Below are 17,748 nucleotides of genomic sequence, written 5' to 3' on the forward strand. Positions count from 1 at the left end.
GCTCTTGAGAGTCTTTCGAAAGTCTGAAGGCAGTCAGACGAAGAGCGTGGAAGTTCGGGTGTACCTTCTTTACGTGAGGTAGACGTAGAAGGTTCACTCCTAGAGGAAGAGTCCTGGGAATGTCGACCAGCCATTGCAGTACCTCTAAGAACCATTCTCTCGCGGGCCAGAGCGGAGCCAACCAACGTCAGCCGTGTCCCTTTGCGAGAGGAGAACTTCTGAAGTACCCTGTTGACAATCTTGAACGGCGGGAATGCATACAGGTCGAGATGGAACCAATCCAGCAGAAAAGCATCCACGTGAACTGCTGCTGGGTCTGGAATCGGAGAACAATACAATAGGAGTCTCTAGGTTATCGAGGTAGCGAACAGATCTATGGTTGGCTGACCCCACAGGGCCCAAAGTCTGCTGCAAACATTCTTGTGAAGGGTCCACTCTGTGGGGATGACCTGACCCTTCCGGCTGAGGTGATCTGCCATGACATTCATACCGCCCTGAATGAACCTCGTTACCAGCGTGAGCTTTCGATCTTTAGACCAGATGAGGAGGTCCCTTGCGATCTAGAACAACTTCACGAAAGAGTCCCTCCCTGCTTGAAGGTGTAAGCCAGGGCTGTGGTGTTGTCAGAGTCCACCTCCACCACTTTGTAAAGCTGGAGGGACTTGAAGTTTATCAAGGCCAGAAGAACCGCCAACAACTCCTGCAATTGATGTGGTGTCCTTTGCTCCTGATTCCATGTTCTCGATCATTCCTGTCCGTCCAAAGTCGCACCCCAGCCCGTGTCTGATGTGTCCGAGAGGAGACGGCGGTCGGGTTTCTGAACAGCCAAAGGTAGACTTCCTTGAGAAGAAAGCTGTTCTTACACCACGCGAGAGAAGACCTCCTCTCTTCGGAAACAGGAACTGAGACCGTCTCTAGCGTCATGTCCTTTATCCAGTGAGCAGCTAGATGATACTGAAGGGGGGGAGGTGGATTCTCCCTAACACGATGAACAGGGCCAGCGATGAAAGTGTCCCTGTTAGACTCATCCACTACCTGACTGAGCATCGGTTCCTTCTCAGCATGCTCTGGATGCATTCTAGGGCTTGGAAGATCCTTGGGGCCGACGGAAAAGCCCGAAAAGCTCGACTCTGAAGATCCATACCCAGGGAGACAATGGTCTGGGATGGGATGAGCTGAGACTCCTCAAAATTGACCAGGAGGCCCAGTTCCTTGGTCAGATCCATAGTCCATCTGAGAATCTCCAGACAGCGACGACTTGTGGGAGCTCTTAAAAGCCAGTCGTCTGACGGAGCCGGACACAAGATCATGGTACTGCTGCACAGTCTGTGAACTGTCAACCATGGGGAAGCGAGGAAGTACAGTGACAACCCGAAGCTGTCTAGACTGTCTGGGTCGTACGGACAACTCCTTATCGGGTTGCTGAGGTTGCCGCACTGCGTCACAACAAGTCACTTCTGCTGGTTGTTGAACGTCTTCCCAGTGACACACTGACTCCGTAAACAAAAAATCCTTTAACAAGGACTAAGCTTGGACTGCATGTCTTGCAACACAGCTCAAGGTCTATGGGAGCAGGTGTGGTAACAGACGGGGTTAGTGACTGAAGTGGAACCATTACCTTCCCTGGAAGCATGTTATGCTTAAATAAAAGTCCATAGGAGGCTACGCAGCTAAAGGCTCCTCTCCAAATGACAGAGTCCTCAAGGGAATATCAGAAGGAGGGAGAAAAGCACTTTCTCATCTACAGGGACCATATCCGAGAAAAGTTAAGTTCTCTCAGTGAGGGTTTCAATGGTGCAAAAGCAGCAGACTAGAAGGCAACATTATGAAACTGCTTGACAGTCTAGTGAGTTGGCAACAACCAAAGATGTATGACTGAGAAGCATGCGGTAAGGTATGCAGAGCATGTTGTATGCAGAGCATGCTGTATGCAGAGCATGCTGTATATAGAGCATGTTGTATGCAGAGCATGCTGTATGCAGAGCATGTTGTATGCAGAGCATGCTGAATGCAGAGCATGCTGTATGCAGAGCATGTTGTATGCAGAGCATGCTGTATGTAGAGCATGTTGTATGCAGAGCATGCTGAATGCAGAGCATGCTGTATGCAGAGCATGTTGTATGCAGAGCATGCTGTATGCAGAGCATGCTGTATGCAGAGCATGCTGTATGTAGAGCATGCTGTAAGGTAAGCAGAGCGTGTTGCATGGCGTTTAACATTTCTCAGAAATTCCATGACCAGTGCTAGAGTGCTTCATGCATGCTTGCATGGGGTTTTAATATCAACATAATATTTACCTTACATACATAACTCATGATTCATTTTTGTTTTGAAGATATTTTTGCCATATTTTGCGATATTGTTAAAAATATATTGCAAGGAATACATATATATTTTTATATAAGTAAGACAAATAACCTCCATTATCATAATGTTTGTGTAGGCATACTGCAAGTTATGAAAGTAATGAGGTGTTATTATTGTCATTTGTTATTTCTCAAGTTGAGGAGAAAGTGGCAGATGCATGCGTTGAGGTGGCTGACTCATAGCATGAGGTTGCTGCCTCAAGAGTTGCGCTTGCTGTAAGGGTTGCGGATGCGCAGTAGCAGGTTCCTGAGGAACGAGTTAAGGTTCCTGAGGTGTGAGCTGCGAGAGTTGAGATAGCGGCTGCGCAGAACGCAGTTCTTGTCTCGCGAGTTGAGGTTCCTGAGGAGCTAGCCTAAGCTGCAGCGAGTGCTGAGGTGGCTGCCTCATTGATGGAAGAGGTTGTCGTACCTCAAGAGATTGTTGCCTCGCTGGTGGAACCGCAAGCGGAAGCGGAGGAAGTAAGGCATAAGACTCCTGCTCCCATTGCTGAGGTTGCCTTAAGGAAGGTTAAGGTTGCTGCACAACGCTGGTAACTGGCAACTCAGAACGCGGTAAGGTAGCCTGAGGAACCTCAACTTCGTACGCCTGGCAGACTGGACTGCGGTGAGGCGGAGCTCTCGCAGGAGGAGGCGGAGGTTGCTGCACACCGCTGGTAACTGGCAACTCAGAACGCGGTAAGGTAGCCTGAGGAACCTCAACTTCGTACGCCTGGCAGACTGGACTGCGGAGAGGCGGAGCGTTCGCAGGAGGAGGTGTAACCTTCTCAGCCTGAAACTCACGCATTAAGACCCCAAGCTGCGACTGCATGGACTGCAGCAAAGTCGTCTTGGGATCAACAGACGATAAGGTCTGTTGTGGCATCGCCTTACCTCTCTTAGGAGGTGTGCAGTCACCTGAGACTGAGGAGAGTCAGAGCTAACCCAATGACTGCATCCGGGTTGTTGAACTCTAACTTCGTACGTCTGGCATAGGTCTGGACTTTACGTTTAAGAGGTCTTGAGACCTGAGACCAGCGTTTTCTCCCCGAAATTTCTTCTGCAGACGAGCAAAATAAGGGCTCAATCGTCTGCGGGTGGGAGTGACGGTCTCTTAAGACACGCCCGCAACCACCGAGGATACTTCTGTGCGCCGATCAAGGCCTGCCGAACCCTTTTGCCCTTCGACATTGCTTCTCCCCTGGGCTTGGGAGCTTGCAAGAGGTCCCGGACTGGGAGGACGACTGGCACGCACAGAAGTACCCTCACGCACAACACTGACACACTTTGCGCTAATCACTTATCACTTTTGATTTTCTGTTTGCACTTATTTCACTGAACTCGAAACTTTAAGTGGTTTGTACCTGAAACACGCAATTCTATCCTTTCTCAAAAGTTAGTAATTGCGAAAACAGAATTACAATGTAACAGAAAAATCTAATGAAAGATAAATAATTCAGTGGCTGGAAAGACTAAACACTAGATCAAATAAACTACGTTTAAAATCTCTCACCGCATAAAGCTTGAGAACAAGAAAAACTCTAGAAACGTTTACCTTCTTCCCCTAAAGAGACTAGGGAGAAGAGCAAAAACGATAACAACGTTACTCGCTTGAACGAAACGTTTATCCTCCTCTTTCTCCCTCCGTCTCTATATCTCTCTCTCTCTCTCTCTCTCTCTTGACTTAGAACCTGAGAGAAGAGCCCAATCATATATATCGTTAACACATATTATTGTTAAAGGAAAATATTTCCCAAAATGAAAAGTTCCTTTGTAGAATTAAAACCATTAAGTTAAGAAAGAATGAACAAAACGCTAGACACGGTTACTCTTACTGCAACGTGACACCGTGAAAATTCTCTCTCTATCGTAACGATAGAGCGCAAGTTGAACGTTCTGAAACGTCAACAACTGCAGAGACAAAACAAAACGTTAGTTCAACTTTGAAAACAGTACGAGACTATCAAAGAAATTCTTTCAAAAACATTAAAATAGCATAATATGTTAACAGGTAAAACCGAAATGACGGGCTCAATGTTAATTAACTTCGGTACAAGAAAAGACCGCCTACCATTAGGAAAGGTCGAATATATAAAAATTAATTTTAATAATTTTATAATAAAAGGAAGTTAATCGAAGAGGCCTATAAAAGGCGGAGAGATATAAAATAAATCTATAACTTTTGTTAAGCAAAATTAAGAAAGAGAGTCTATACTCTCTTAGACACCAACACTTCCGTCTAAGGGAAGGGTCGGCCATTTAAAGGTGAAAGAGAGTTCATACTCTCTTCGTCACCATAATTAAATTAATTCCAAAAGCTAACTAAGCTAATATAGAAGTTTCTAGTATAGCGAATAGCTGCAAATTTTAGAGAAATACTTCACCAAACCGTGAACAATACTCCAAAATCATAAGCGTATCCAAGAACGTCTTGTCGGAAGCACGACAGAGGAAAAAGTGAGGTGGCGTCAACAACAAGTACTGTAGTACCTGGCCACAGGTGGCGCTTGTGAGTACACCCCCTTCTAGTATAGTGATAGCTGGCGTATCCCTCCCGTAGAATTCTGTCGGGCAACGGAGTTGACAGCTACATGATTATCGGGTAAGTTTAATATTGAAAAATATATACAGTATGTGCTTACCAATTCAATACAGTATAATGCAACTATGAAACTAGAGAACAATTTGCTAAAGAAAACTATAAACTGTAACATACAAGTAAATGGTGCTGCTAAACTCACATAATTTCTTACAAAACAATTGTCATTACATTTTGTGATGTACATAAACAATTAGGAGTAACAAATACAATATAAACTACAATGAACTCTATATAGCTCAGTATGAGTGAAGTTCCTAAACAATACCACAACGTATTGCACACAGAAGCTGATTAAACTATGAATATAACTGATATACATCACTACTTTAACCTGGCCATGTAGACTGGATATATTTTTCTTTTAACCAACCAAGGATATTAGAGTTGAACAAATTTTTAACTTTTTAATTGCTATATGATATAAAGTTTAGAATTAGATTTATATCTCACCTTGTTTAGGAGCCTCTCCTTCCTGTGCACCTGCCGTAGCCAGCACTTGACTACGTGTGCGTGGTACACCCTCGTAAACATATAAGTACAGTCTATCATTTATAATTCGAGAAACAGGACTCCCTCCACGTTCAGTTAAATACCTCTTTAAATGTGAAAATGAATCTCGAGACATTCGCACAGTAAATTGACTAGACCTGAAAGTAAGAAAATAAAATATTCAAATAAATCTAACACAATATAACTATATAATCTATGATAATTTATGTGCAACCTCTATTACTACTACACAAACCTCATTCTTAGTTAAACCTTTTGGAAATCATGAGGTTAAGTATGAATCGTGAAGTTAAATAAAGTCTTATTTGTCCAAGGCCAAGGTGAAAAAAATTGATTACACATGATTACATTAAAAATATAAAAATTTAGCAGTTTTTTTTTTATTTCCTTAAAATTTGAGTTTACCTGACTCATATTTTCTCTACTGACTAAACTCAAATTGTTGTATTATATAAGCAATTATGAAGAATGACTAGGTTATCTCCCAAAGTAATACATTTCATCCAAATACCTGATAATTAAAATCTATTATAATTTGCCAATGATGATCAAATAATAATCATTTTGAATCATTATATTTTTATAATAATTGTACTGAACTGTCTTCAATGGTAAAGTAAATATGCAATTAAACTAAACACTACCATATTTTTTAAATATTATACTTGAATTATGTCATCATATACTAACAATAGTAAACAAAGATATCTGAGTAGTAGCAATCATAACTATTAAGGAGTGCGACTCATGACATCTTGTTGGTTACACTGAAAGATGCATAAAGGGTCAAAGATAATAGGTATTCTTAAACCACTTGTTGAGCAGCTATCACAGGACCGATAGTGAATGTATCGAGTCTCCTGTGGGTCGAATCTTTTAAGTAATGGACTGTGAAGGTGGTTTGTCTCTTCCACACGCCCGCTTGAAGTACTTGCAACACGGAGAAATTGTGTTTGAATGCCAGGGAAGTGCTCATTCCCCTGACATCATTGGCTCTAGGTCGGCAAACCAGAGGAGGGTCGGGAGCCAAGGCTCTTTCGATCACTTGGCGGATCCGGGAGGAAACAGTGTTTTTAGTGATCCTACTCTTTACTCTCCCTGAGCTAACAAACAGAGGTGTTAGTCGGCGCCGTGTTGCTGCAGTGCGTTTAAGATAGTATCTCAAACTCCTCACTGGACATAGTAAGAACTGATCTCGGTCATTGGTTACAGAACGAAGACTCACAATCTGAATGGAACCGAATCTATGGTCCAGTACCCTCGAATTTTGAGTCTTAGCAATGAACTCAGGGACGAAGCTGAGTGTCACTTCCGCCCATCCCCATGATTGGGTGATCTCATTCAAGATGCCATGAAGTTCAAGGCTAAAGCGAGCGGGAACACTGTCTTAAAAGTGAGGTTTCGGTTAGTTGTATGGCGTAATGGTTCATAGGGAGGTCCTTATAAGGGTCTCAAGACGCAAACTACGTTCCAAGGAGGAGGCCTAATCTCTGACTGAAGGCAAGTGATCTCATAACTCCATATGAGTAAAAAAAGCTCCACCGAAGAGGAAATGTCAACTCCTTACAGCCTAAAGGCGAGGCTTAAGACCCTGGATAGTCTCCAGGTGTGAAGTCGAAGTGACCGGGAGTCTCGTGAGCGCATAGCTCTAGAGCGTGAACGTCTTCTAGAAGAAGAGCATTCAGATTGTAATGATCTACGATCCATCAGATCTTTGAATCATCGCAAATAATGATCAGGGGAAGAGTGTCCAGAAGGATGAGGTGATGCTCATTCCTTAGCGCTGCTGGTGGTAGGGGCGCTGGTCCCCGGAAGATCAATACCTGCAACCTGCAGGTTCTTGTGGGGAGAAACAAAGGGTTAAGGGTTACAGGACAACGAGGTCCCAGGATGGCAAGAGGGTTTGTCGTCAGCAGGAGGGCGTTGGAAAGGCGAACACGAGTGATCGCCTCATCTGCGCGTGGAAGGGCAAAAGATGGACTTCGCACAGTTTCAGAGTGCGAGATGCTGAAGGCTCTGGAGAAGGATCCTTTTTAGCACCGCGCTGAAGGAGACGCAGCAGCTCCCCCTTCGAAGGGGGTCCCGAAATCCCTAAGGTCTGCCACAACTGCAAAAGATCTGAAAGGGAAAATGGCTCCCCAGCAGCTGGAGGTAAAGTTGCTCCTCTAGGGAAGCAACAACCTCCCCAGTACCCAGGGGTTGCCAAGGAGTTAGTCGGTCTGCGCTCCTACTCAATCCCTCGGAAGAGCACGAGCGAGAAGGAGCTTTTGAAAAAGATTTGGGGGTGCGAAACGAAGAAGAATGCACTTTCCTCGCCCCTGAGGGAGAAAGGTCGCATATGACCTTCTTCTTCCTGCGCTGTCCAAATTTCTCCCATTGGGAAGCAGGCCACTCCCTACACTCTGCACATGGTAAACCCTGGTCGCATCAATGTCCTCTGCGTGAAGGACACAAAGAGTGGGGGTCGGTCTCCAACGATAACATGAAGGTACCGCACGCGGCACCTTCGCGACCTGGACAGGTTCGCATGAGGGCAATCGTAGAGAAAACACGCAAACTCTAAAAGAAAAAGATCAAAAAGTCCAATGACAGTCTAGGAAGAGAGAGGACATGTCCGATCTCTACTGAGCCAAAAGAAAAAGATTTACCTCACTAATGTGAAAGTATATATAGAGATGGCTGGGTACCCCAAGCCAACCCCAGCCTACCCGCTCAAGCGGTTAAGCAGGGTTGCCACCTCGCACTTTAAGTCTAATGGCTACCATCCAGCTTCGCCGAAAGATAATCCAAATAAACAACGGAAGGTTTGTTAGTATGGAAACAAACATATTTGAGGAAGAAAATCAAATATGAAAAATTCATAGATAATTTGAACTTTTCCTAACTATACAAACCTTACCTATTTAATATGGGTTATGACTTCGGCGGAGCTGAATGACGAGCCATTAGAGTTTTAACGAGGGTTTACTACCCCACCGCTAGTTAGCGAGGGGTAGGGAGGGGTGGCTTGCTACCCCCCCCCCCCCCTCACACACACCGGTGAATACTCCACTTTGCTTAGAGGTAGGACTTCACGGGGGACAGGCTGGCGGGCAAGTTTGATTAAATAGCTAAGGTTTGTACAGTTAGGAAAAATACAAATTATCTACGAATTTGTCATTTGTTCCGTAACTGAAATACAAACCACGCTATTTAATATGGGTGATTCACCCCTTAGGAAGGGTGGTAAGTCCCTGCCATACTGGCTTTGGCTTTGCCCGGGGACTCCATATTTGAGTGTATAAGTACTCAGGCAATAAGGAGTCCCTGCACCTTGCTAGCATTGCTGTGCAACTGCTGCGGCCTACATAAGCTGTGTGTGAAGGTGAGAAGAGTGACTGATCCTAGGAAGTTGACCTGGAGTTCTTCAGATGGAATTCTAGGCTAGAACTCTCCCAATACCACCTCGTCAGGGTATGGGGACGTGACAGTATTAACCTTAATACTAGGAACACAAGGAAGCATGGTTTACCTGCAGTGGTTTGAGGTCAGCTGTGAAGATAAACCAAGGATGCTGCTTTCTCCAAGGGAGGAGAGGATGAAGAAAAGAATAAGGGCCAGGCAAACCTTTTCATTCATGCAGACTAAAAACCAGGTAACAATGCCCTCGACCTTCTACTACCTGTCCATTAAGGAGCCTGAGGTTAGACCAGCTGTTGTGCAGTCACCACAGGGCCAATAGAGAACGTATCGAGTCTCCTGTGTGTCACGTCTTGCAGGTAGTGGGGTGTGGAGGTCGTATGAAGCTTCCAAACCCCAGCTTGCAGGACCTGCGTCACTGAATAGTTCTTCTTGAAGGCCAGGACGTAGCTATGCCCCTGATATCATGTGCTCTAGGGCGACGTGACAGAGGAGGGTCTGGACTCAAGGCTAGGTGTATTACCTTGCAAATCCAGGCTGAGATGGTATTCCTAGTGACCCTCCTCTTCGTTTTCCCAGTGCTCACAAACAAGGCTTGCACTTGGGGACGAACTGCAGCTGTTCTTTTAAGATACAACCTCAGACTCCTTACTGGGCACAGTAGGAGATGGTCTGGGTCATCTGTTACAGAACGAAGACTCGAAACCTGGAAAGAGTCGAACCGAGGGTCCGGCACTCCAGGATTCTGAGTCTTGGCAACAAACTCAGGGACGAACCTGAACGTTACCTCCCCCCATCCCCTTGAATGGGCGATGTCGTATGAGAGACCATGAAGTTCGCTGACTCGCTTGGCCGAAGCCAAAGCTAGCAGGAACACCGTCTTCCAAGTAAGGTGGCGATCTGAAGCCTGGCGTAATGGTTCGTAGGGAGGTCTCTTCAGAGACCTAAGAACTCAAACCTCGTTCCATGGAAGAGGTCTCACTTCCGACCGAGGGCAGGTAAGTTCATAACTCCGTATGAGTAGAGAAAGTTCCAGCAAGGAAGAATTGTCCACTCCTTTGAGCCTGAAGGCTAGACTTAAGGCTGAGCGATAGCCTTTCACCGCCGAGACTGAAAGACGCATTTCTTCCCGCAAATACACAAAGAACTCCGCTATTGCTGGAATAGTGGCATCGAGTGGAGAGATACCCCTTCCATGACACCAACCACAGAAAACTCACCACTTCGCCTGGTAGACCCCTGCGGATGACCTGCGCAGGTGTCCAGACATCCTATTCGCAACTTGTTGCGAAAATCCTCTCTCAGCGAGGAGGTGCTGGATAGTCTCCAGGCGTGAAGTCGAAGCGAAGCTACGGCTTTGTGGAAGATGTTGGCGTGTGGTTGTTTGAGTAGCTCGTGACGTGGAGGGAGTTCTCTCGGGGGCTCCGTAAGGAGTTGCAGGAGGTCCGGAAACCCCTCTGCGTGATGCCATAGCGGAGCTATCAGGGTCATCGATAGATTGACCGATATTCTGGTCTTGTTGAGCACCCTTCTCATCAGACAGAACGGGGGAAAGGCGTAAACGTCGATGTTGTCCCACCGTTGTTGGAAGGTATCTTGCCAGAGAACCTTGGGGTCCGGGACTGGGGAGCAGTACAGCGGGAGCTTGAAGTTCAGCGCTGTAGCGAACAGATCCACAGTCGGGGAACCCCACAAAGTCAGGACTTTGTTGGCTACTTGAGGATCCAAAGACCATTCGGTACTCACTATCTGCGTCGCTCTGCTCAGACTGTCGGCGAGCACATTCCTCTTGCCTGGAATGAAGCGAGCTGAAAGTGTGACCGAGTGGACTTCGGACCATCTCAGTATCTCTACTGCAAGATGGGATAGCTGTTCCGAGAAAGTACCTCCCTGCTTGTTGATATAAGCCACTACTGTACTGTGGTGTTGTCGCTTATCACCACCACAGAGTGGCCCGCCAGGACCTGATGGAACTTCTGAAGTGCCAGGGATACGGCCTTCATTTCTAGCAGGTTTATGTGGAGGTACCTTTCTGATTCTGACCACAGGCCAGAGGTCCTGTGGTTCAGAACGTGGGCCCCCCACCCTATCTTTGATGCATCCGAAAACAACATCAAATCTGGGGGAAGGACGAGAAGATCCACTCCCTTTCGTAGGTTCTCGTCTGCTAACCACCACTGAAGGTCCGTCTGTTCCGCGGGACCCATAGGGATCAGAGAGTCCGGGGAATCATGTTCTTGATTCCACCGAGACTTGAGTCGCCACTGGAGAGATCTCATTCTGAGGCGACCATTGGGAACCAGACGGGCCAAGGAAGAGAGGTGGCCGAGGAGACGTAACCACGTTTGGGCTGAAAGTTCTTCTCGTTTGAGGAAAGGCCTTGCGACCTTCCTCAGCCTTGCTATCCTGTCGTCTGATGGGAAGGCTTTGTGGAGATTGGTGTCTATGACCATGCCTAGGTATACCAGTTTCTGAGAGGGCTGCAGAGAGGACTTCTCGAGATTTACCATGATCCCCAGATCCTGGCAAAGTTCGAGAAGCCTGTCTCGGTGGCGAAGAAGGGTTGCCTCCGAGTCTGCTAGGATCAGCCAGTCGTCCAGGTAACGGAGGAGATGGATACCGATCCTGTGAGCCCACGATGATATCAGGGTGAACACTCTGGTGAACACCTGAGGAGCTGTGGAGAGACTGAAGCACAGCAGCTTGAACTGGTAGACCTTGTTGTCTAGACAAAATCTTAAGTACTTCCTGGAAGACGTATGGACTGGGATCTGGAACTACGCGTCCTTCAGGTCCAGTGTACACATGAAGTCTTGCGGTCTCACTGCAAGTCTGACCGTGTCTGCCGTATCCATGCTGAACGGAGTCTGTTTGACAAACCCGTTCAGGGTCGAGAGGTCGATGACTGGTCTCCAGCCTCCAGACGCCTTCTTTACAAGAAAGAATCGACTGTAGAAGCCTGGGGACCCGTCTGCCACCTCTTAGAGAGCGTCCTTCTTCAACATGGTCTCGACTTCTGCCCGGAGGGCTTGCCCCCTTACCGATCCCATGGGAAAGGAGCTCAATGACACTGGCCTCGCTGTCAGGGGAGGTAGAGAGGATGTGAACGGGACGCGATAACCCTGAGCGATCACGGATTTCGTCAAGGTATCTGCCCCGAGTTGCTGCCACCTTGTCGCGCAACTTTGTAGGCATCCCCCCACTGGTGGACATGCAGGGGGACTGCCAATCCTAGCGTTTACGGCCTCGGCCGCTCCCTCTAGGATTTTTACCTCCCCTGGAGGACTTCCTGCCCTTCCTGTCCTTGACGGGAAAGGGCTTAGACACCTTTGGATTTGCTGCTGTCATCTTTTTCGTATTCTTAGCTGGACGGGGCTGTTAAGTTGCTGGAGGTTTGTAGGGCCTCGATGTCAGGGCCCTATGGAGGAGGGAGTCCTGGTTGGACTTCCTCCACCTCTCAGCGGCTAGCTCCACGTCCTTAGTCTCGAACAGAGTCTTACCGAGCACGGAAGAGTGTCTGAGCCTGCTAACGTCGGAACTGGGGACTTTCTGGTGGAATCTCTCGGCAACTGTGTCTCAACGTTTCAGGATCGTATTGGCCCACAAGCTCGAGACTTGGTGGGCCAGAAACTCGATGGTCCGCGTGCCAGAGAGTATGAATGTCTCCAGTGCCTTCCTGGTGCTTTCTTTGGACAGGTCCTCAGACCGCACCAAAATGCCCAGAGACCCCAGCCAGATGTCAAGCCACGAAGTTGCCAGCATGGCACACTTCGTCACCTTCTCCTGGCTTAGGATCTCAGTAGCAGAATACGAAACCTGCCGGTTGGAAAGTCTCCATAGAGGGACTCCCCCAGTGAGTTCTTCCACAGAATGGTGAATGGGAAGACTCAAACAAGTCTCCTTTAAGATCTCGAAATACCTCCTCTGGTGGACTCGAGGAGGAGGGAGGAGCTTGTTACCGGCACTGGATCTGTTGGAGGAGGCAAGCTCGGAGAGCTGGCTTTCGACCTTGTCTCTGGTAATTTTCATCCCTTGTGACCAGGGCAAGGCTGCACTGGCCCTAGAGGGCTTCTGGGTGCCGTAGACTCGGTCCAAGACCGTGTCTTTACCCTCACGAGGAGGAATGTCAGGGTCCGGAAACCCGTTAAGATTTCTCATGAGGGTCAGAACTTGCCAGAACGAATGTCCTGACTCTTGATGCTCTCCTCCCGAAGGGCTAGCAGCAAAGTCTCCAGTCCTCAGTGGCTCTTCCTGGGGGCCGTGGGATCAGCAAGCTGACCTTCGTAAGGCCTCTGCAGAGGAGTCTCTGTAAGTAAACTCCCCCGGGGGGTAGAGTCAACAGCAGGAGAGACCGTGGGATTAAGTTCCTCCCTCGAAAGATGTTCAGAGGGGGAATCAGAGCCTTCAGCTACCTCAGCAACAACAGGAGCAGTTTGATCCGACACACCGGAGGCCTCCGTTATAACAACGTTGACGATAGACAGAGGATCTACGTCTGCTATCGCCGGCAATTGTTTAACAGCTGCTCCCAGCTTGATCATATCAAACAGGGCTTCCTTGGAGGGCGAACCCTGAAGCCCCAAGGAAGACCAAAGCTGTAACAAATCACGATTAGGCATAGGGAAATCAATATCCTCCTCCGAGGGAGGAGGGGCAGCTGCCTCGCTATGGGAGGCAACTACCTCTCCCGCACCCTGGGATCGGTCAACAGAACAACGGTCTACGCTCCCCTTCGACGGCCTCTCGGAAGAGACCGATCGAGTGGGAGCTTCGGAGGAGGTTTGGGCTACGGAAGAAGAGGCCTTGGGATTTTCTCTCTTCAAAGAAGCCTTTGGAGGAGAAATATCCCTTTTGGACTTCTTCTGGTGCCGGGCAAACCTCTCCCACTGGGAGGTAGACCACTCCCTACACTCACCGCATACATTACCCTTTTCACACCGTTGGCCCCTACAATGAGGACACAAGGTGTGAGGATCTGTGTCTACCGCCGACATAAAGGTCCCACAAGGGCGGTCAGGTAAACCAGGACACGTACGCATATTAATAGAGGCCAACTTCACACACTCTGTAGAAAGAAAAAGCAAAACAGATTAATGGCAGTCAAAGCGAGGGTGAGAGCAGACACGTCTGATCATCACCCGAGCCAAAAGCAAAGTGAACTATTCACCGGTGTGTGTGAGGGGGGGGGTGTTAGCAAGCTACCCCTCCCTAACCCCCGCTAACTAGCGGTGTGTTAGTAAACTCTCGTTAAAACTCTAATGGCTCGTCATTCAGCTCCGCCGAAGTAATAACCCATATTAAATAGCGTGGTTTGTATTTCAGTTACAGAACAACTGTTCTTTTTAAAAAAGTTATTGTATCTACAAAGTGGTGTCAACGTGTGGGGTCCTAACAGTGTACAGTATTACTGTTTAGGTATAGAAAAAATGTACAAAGGAAATGTCTTCTTTTTAAATACTTACTTTAACAAAGAAGTGATGAGAAAGTGAAGATAAATATAGAAATGATAGTGTAAAAATTTCATGAAGAATTAAATTTTGCATGCAGTTAAATGGTGTGATATGTATCACCTCCAATACAACTTTCTTCATAAAGAATGAACTTGAGACTAAACCCCTTTTTCCCATATGTTGCTTTTTTTTCCCTGGTCCCCTTGAAGCATTGGGTTGATAAGTTATTTTGGTAATGCCATTGGCCTTAGTACTAAGAAGAGATATCAACTACTGTACTAATCTTTACTTACCTAAAATTGTCCATTATTTGATATCCAGTCATATGATCCCGATTTGTTACCAATGACAACTTATGTATATCATCCTGATAGTAATCTTCTTGGAGGGGTCCAAGTTTTTGTAAAAATGCTTTTGAAACCTCTTCATGTCCATTGTAAACAAGTTCCAAATACATGTGCACAAACACTGGATATAAAACCAGAGACCTCTCATGCTGAAATAAAATAAGAATAAACTAATATGGTATTTTACACATACAGTATTTTATAACTGTAAACCTATTAGAAACTCCAACATTAAATATCACTAATCTGGAAAACAATTTGAATGTTTTCCCCAAAACAGACCAAACCCGTCATTTACATGGATATAACTTTCAGTGAAAGCTTGAATCGACGTGGAGGCAAGGCAACCTAGTAGAATCTGGTGAGGGGGAAAAGGACAACCCCCTCATCTGAGCACTCACCAGACAATTCTCATTTCAGCGTAGGGATAAGAAAAGTGGGTTGGATTGATGTGAAATTTATCATAGGTGCCTTGGGTTTGTATCTAGGGAAAAATTAAAATCATCTTCCACATTTGAAAATAGTTCCAACAAAGATACAAACTCTCATCACTTATAGGGAGAAACCCATTACATAGGAGGTATTGTCCAAGAACAGGTTTTGGTAGGGTCATTTCTTTCTGGATAGGTCAGCTACCCAGTCACATACAGTACTTGAGTATGGGAAAGATGACTTCTGTAACTATCAATACAGCCCAACATATTGGATGTGAGGTTTTATAATCCTGCGTCTGGATGTGGCATGTACGTGCTATACACATAAAGATTCATGGTACTTTGAGAGATGAAATATCAGCTCAGAAGGTAGCATATCAAAAAGATCCCTAGACTTACAAGCTCTGTGATTGTTGTTATAATTATGAGTAACTTACAGAAATTACAAAATAATCATACTGAAAATTATAGCAGAACTTTCTTTTCAGCTTTTATACTCTGTTTGGTGAACTTAAAATCCTTGCTGATAATAATACTGAGAACTTCCTCCTGGTCCACACTTTCTATTTCATTACCCAGCTGTTGATAATCTGATTGTGGATTACTATAACTTATGTGCATGACTTTACATTTCCCATGGTTAAAATGCATTTGACATTTTCTGGACCATTCTCCTAGCTTCATTAGATCCTCTCTTAAGGCTTCTACATCTGAGTTCGCAGCATTTATACTTAGTTAAGTAACGTCAGCAAATTTGGCTATTCTACTAGTTAATCCTAAATCTTTGTTGTTGATGTAAATCAGAAATAGCAATGGGCCAAGGACAGATCCTTGAGGTACTCTGCTTGTAACAGGTGCCCACTCTGAAGCTTCTCCACTGATTACAACTCTGTTTTCTGTTTATTAGCCAATCTTCGATCCATTCCAATGGCTTGTCAATGATGACTAGTGCTCTAATTTTGACTGTTTATTTTTATGAAGAACTTTGTCAAAAGCCTTTTGAAAGTCAAGGTATATGATGACTATTGCCCTGCTTTCGTCGTACATGCTAAACATGTGGAAAAATTTCAAAAGATTTGTTACACATGATCTCTTCTGTCTAAAACCATGTTAGCTGTCTATCAGAATATTGTTTTTCTCTATGTGTTCCTCTTTTGGTCCCTTCCTGTAGATTGGAGGAACATTGCTTAGTTTCCATCCTTGTGGTGCCTTTCTTCCGTTGGCTGTCTTTTGGAACATTTTGTAAAAGTGGAGAGTTATCTCTTCTTCTAGTTCTATAATATCTCTTGGATGAATATCATCTGGACCTGGTGCCTTGGACTTGCCGAGTCCTTTTATTTCATTTTTGACATCATCCATTATAAAGGTAATTCTGTTTAATGGCACGCTGTTCTGTCTTGTTTCTCTTCCACTTGTTTAGTTCAAATTTTTTTTTATAGCTTATATAGGAGATATTTATTTCAATGTTGTTACTCTTCTTAAAAAATTCATTTTTCCTTGTTCCCTTTCCTCACAGGGCTATTTTTCCTGTTGGAGCCCCTGGGCTTATAGCATCCTACTTTTCCAACTAGGGTTGTAGCTCAGCAAGTAATAATAATAATAATATTAAAGTATCAGCAACATGTTAGGTTGAACTTACAGGTTTCTCATACCAACCTTTTAATAACAAAGTATGTGCCCTACTCCTTTCCATCAATCTGACTTGTTCTTTGATACATACGGTAAAAATTTAAAAGAAATATTAAAAAAGATTAAATATAAGAAGTAGAGGCCTCTCAATCTGGAACAAGGTGTGTCACTGTGAGAGATTAATTCACTCACATAAAAAGATATTTATTTGAGTAACAAACCCATGGATTTTTTTTTTGCTAAGATTAAAGCATGAGAAATTTAATGTAAAAGAAAAATGATATTTTAATTATAAAATAAATTTTTGAATATACTTACCCAGTGAATATATAGCTGCAACTCTGTTGCTCGACAGACAAACTCTACGGAAAAAACTCACCAGCGATCGCAATACAGGTTGCGGGTGTGCCCAACAGCGCCATCTGTCGACCAGATACCCAGCTCTTATGTAAACAAAGACTCAATTTTCTCCTCGTCCCACTGCGTCTCTATTGGGGAGGAAGGGAGGGTCATTTAATTTATATATTCACCGGGTAAGTATATTCAAAAATTTATTTTATAATTAAAATATCATTTTTAAATATTTAACTTAGCCGGTGAATATATAGCTGATTCACACCCAGGATGGTGGGTAGAGACCAGTAATATATGTTTACATTTTATGAGCTAAGAGTTTTTTATTTCATTTTAGAAGTTATCAAAATAACAAAAACAAAATAAATAGGTACCTGGTAAGGAAGTCGACTTGAACAATTACTCTGCCTTTTAAGTACGTCTTCCTTACGGAGCCTCGCGATCCTCTTAGGATGCTGATCGACCCCTAGGAGCTGAAGTATCAAGGGTTGCAACCCATACAACAGGACCTCATCAAACCCCTAATCTAGGCGCTCTCAAGAAATGACTGACCACCCGCCAAATCAACCAGGATGCGAAAGGCTTCTTAGCCTTCCGGACAACCCATAAAAAAAACAACATTTCAAGAGACAGATTAAAAGGATATGGAATTAGGGAATTGTAGTGGTTGAGCCCTCACCC

At 45.2% G+C, this 17,748-nt stretch overlaps 2 protein-coding genes across 2 annotated transcripts in view; one reads left to right on the plus strand and one right to left on the minus strand.

Annotated features, from left to right (window-relative positions):
• Window positions 1-17,748, plus strand: part of Taf5 (TATA-box binding protein associated factor 5) — a 570,605-nt gene that overhangs the window by 133,298 nt on the left and 419,559 nt on the right. The window lies entirely within an intron of this gene.
• LOC137634184 (transcription initiation factor TFIID subunit 5-like) overlaps window positions 1-17,748 on the minus strand; it is a 74,593-nt gene that overhangs the window by 9,221 nt on the left and 47,624 nt on the right. The window contains exons 4-5 of the mRNA XM_068366455.1: window positions 14,597-14,799; window positions 5,395-5,591 (exon numbers count right to left, since the gene is read on the minus strand). Of these exons, the coding sequence (XP_068222556.1) occupies window positions 5,395-5,591; window positions 14,597-14,799 (400 nt within the window). The remainder of the gene's footprint in view (window positions 1-5,394; window positions 5,592-14,596; window positions 14,800-17,748) is intronic.

Source organism: Palaemon carinicauda, chromosome 44, assembly GCF_036898095.1.
Source record: "Palaemon carinicauda isolate YSFRI2023 chromosome 44, ASM3689809v2, whole genome shotgun sequence".
NCBI classification, from domain to species: Eukaryota; Metazoa; Arthropoda; class Malacostraca; order Decapoda; family Palaemonidae; genus Palaemon; species Palaemon carinicauda.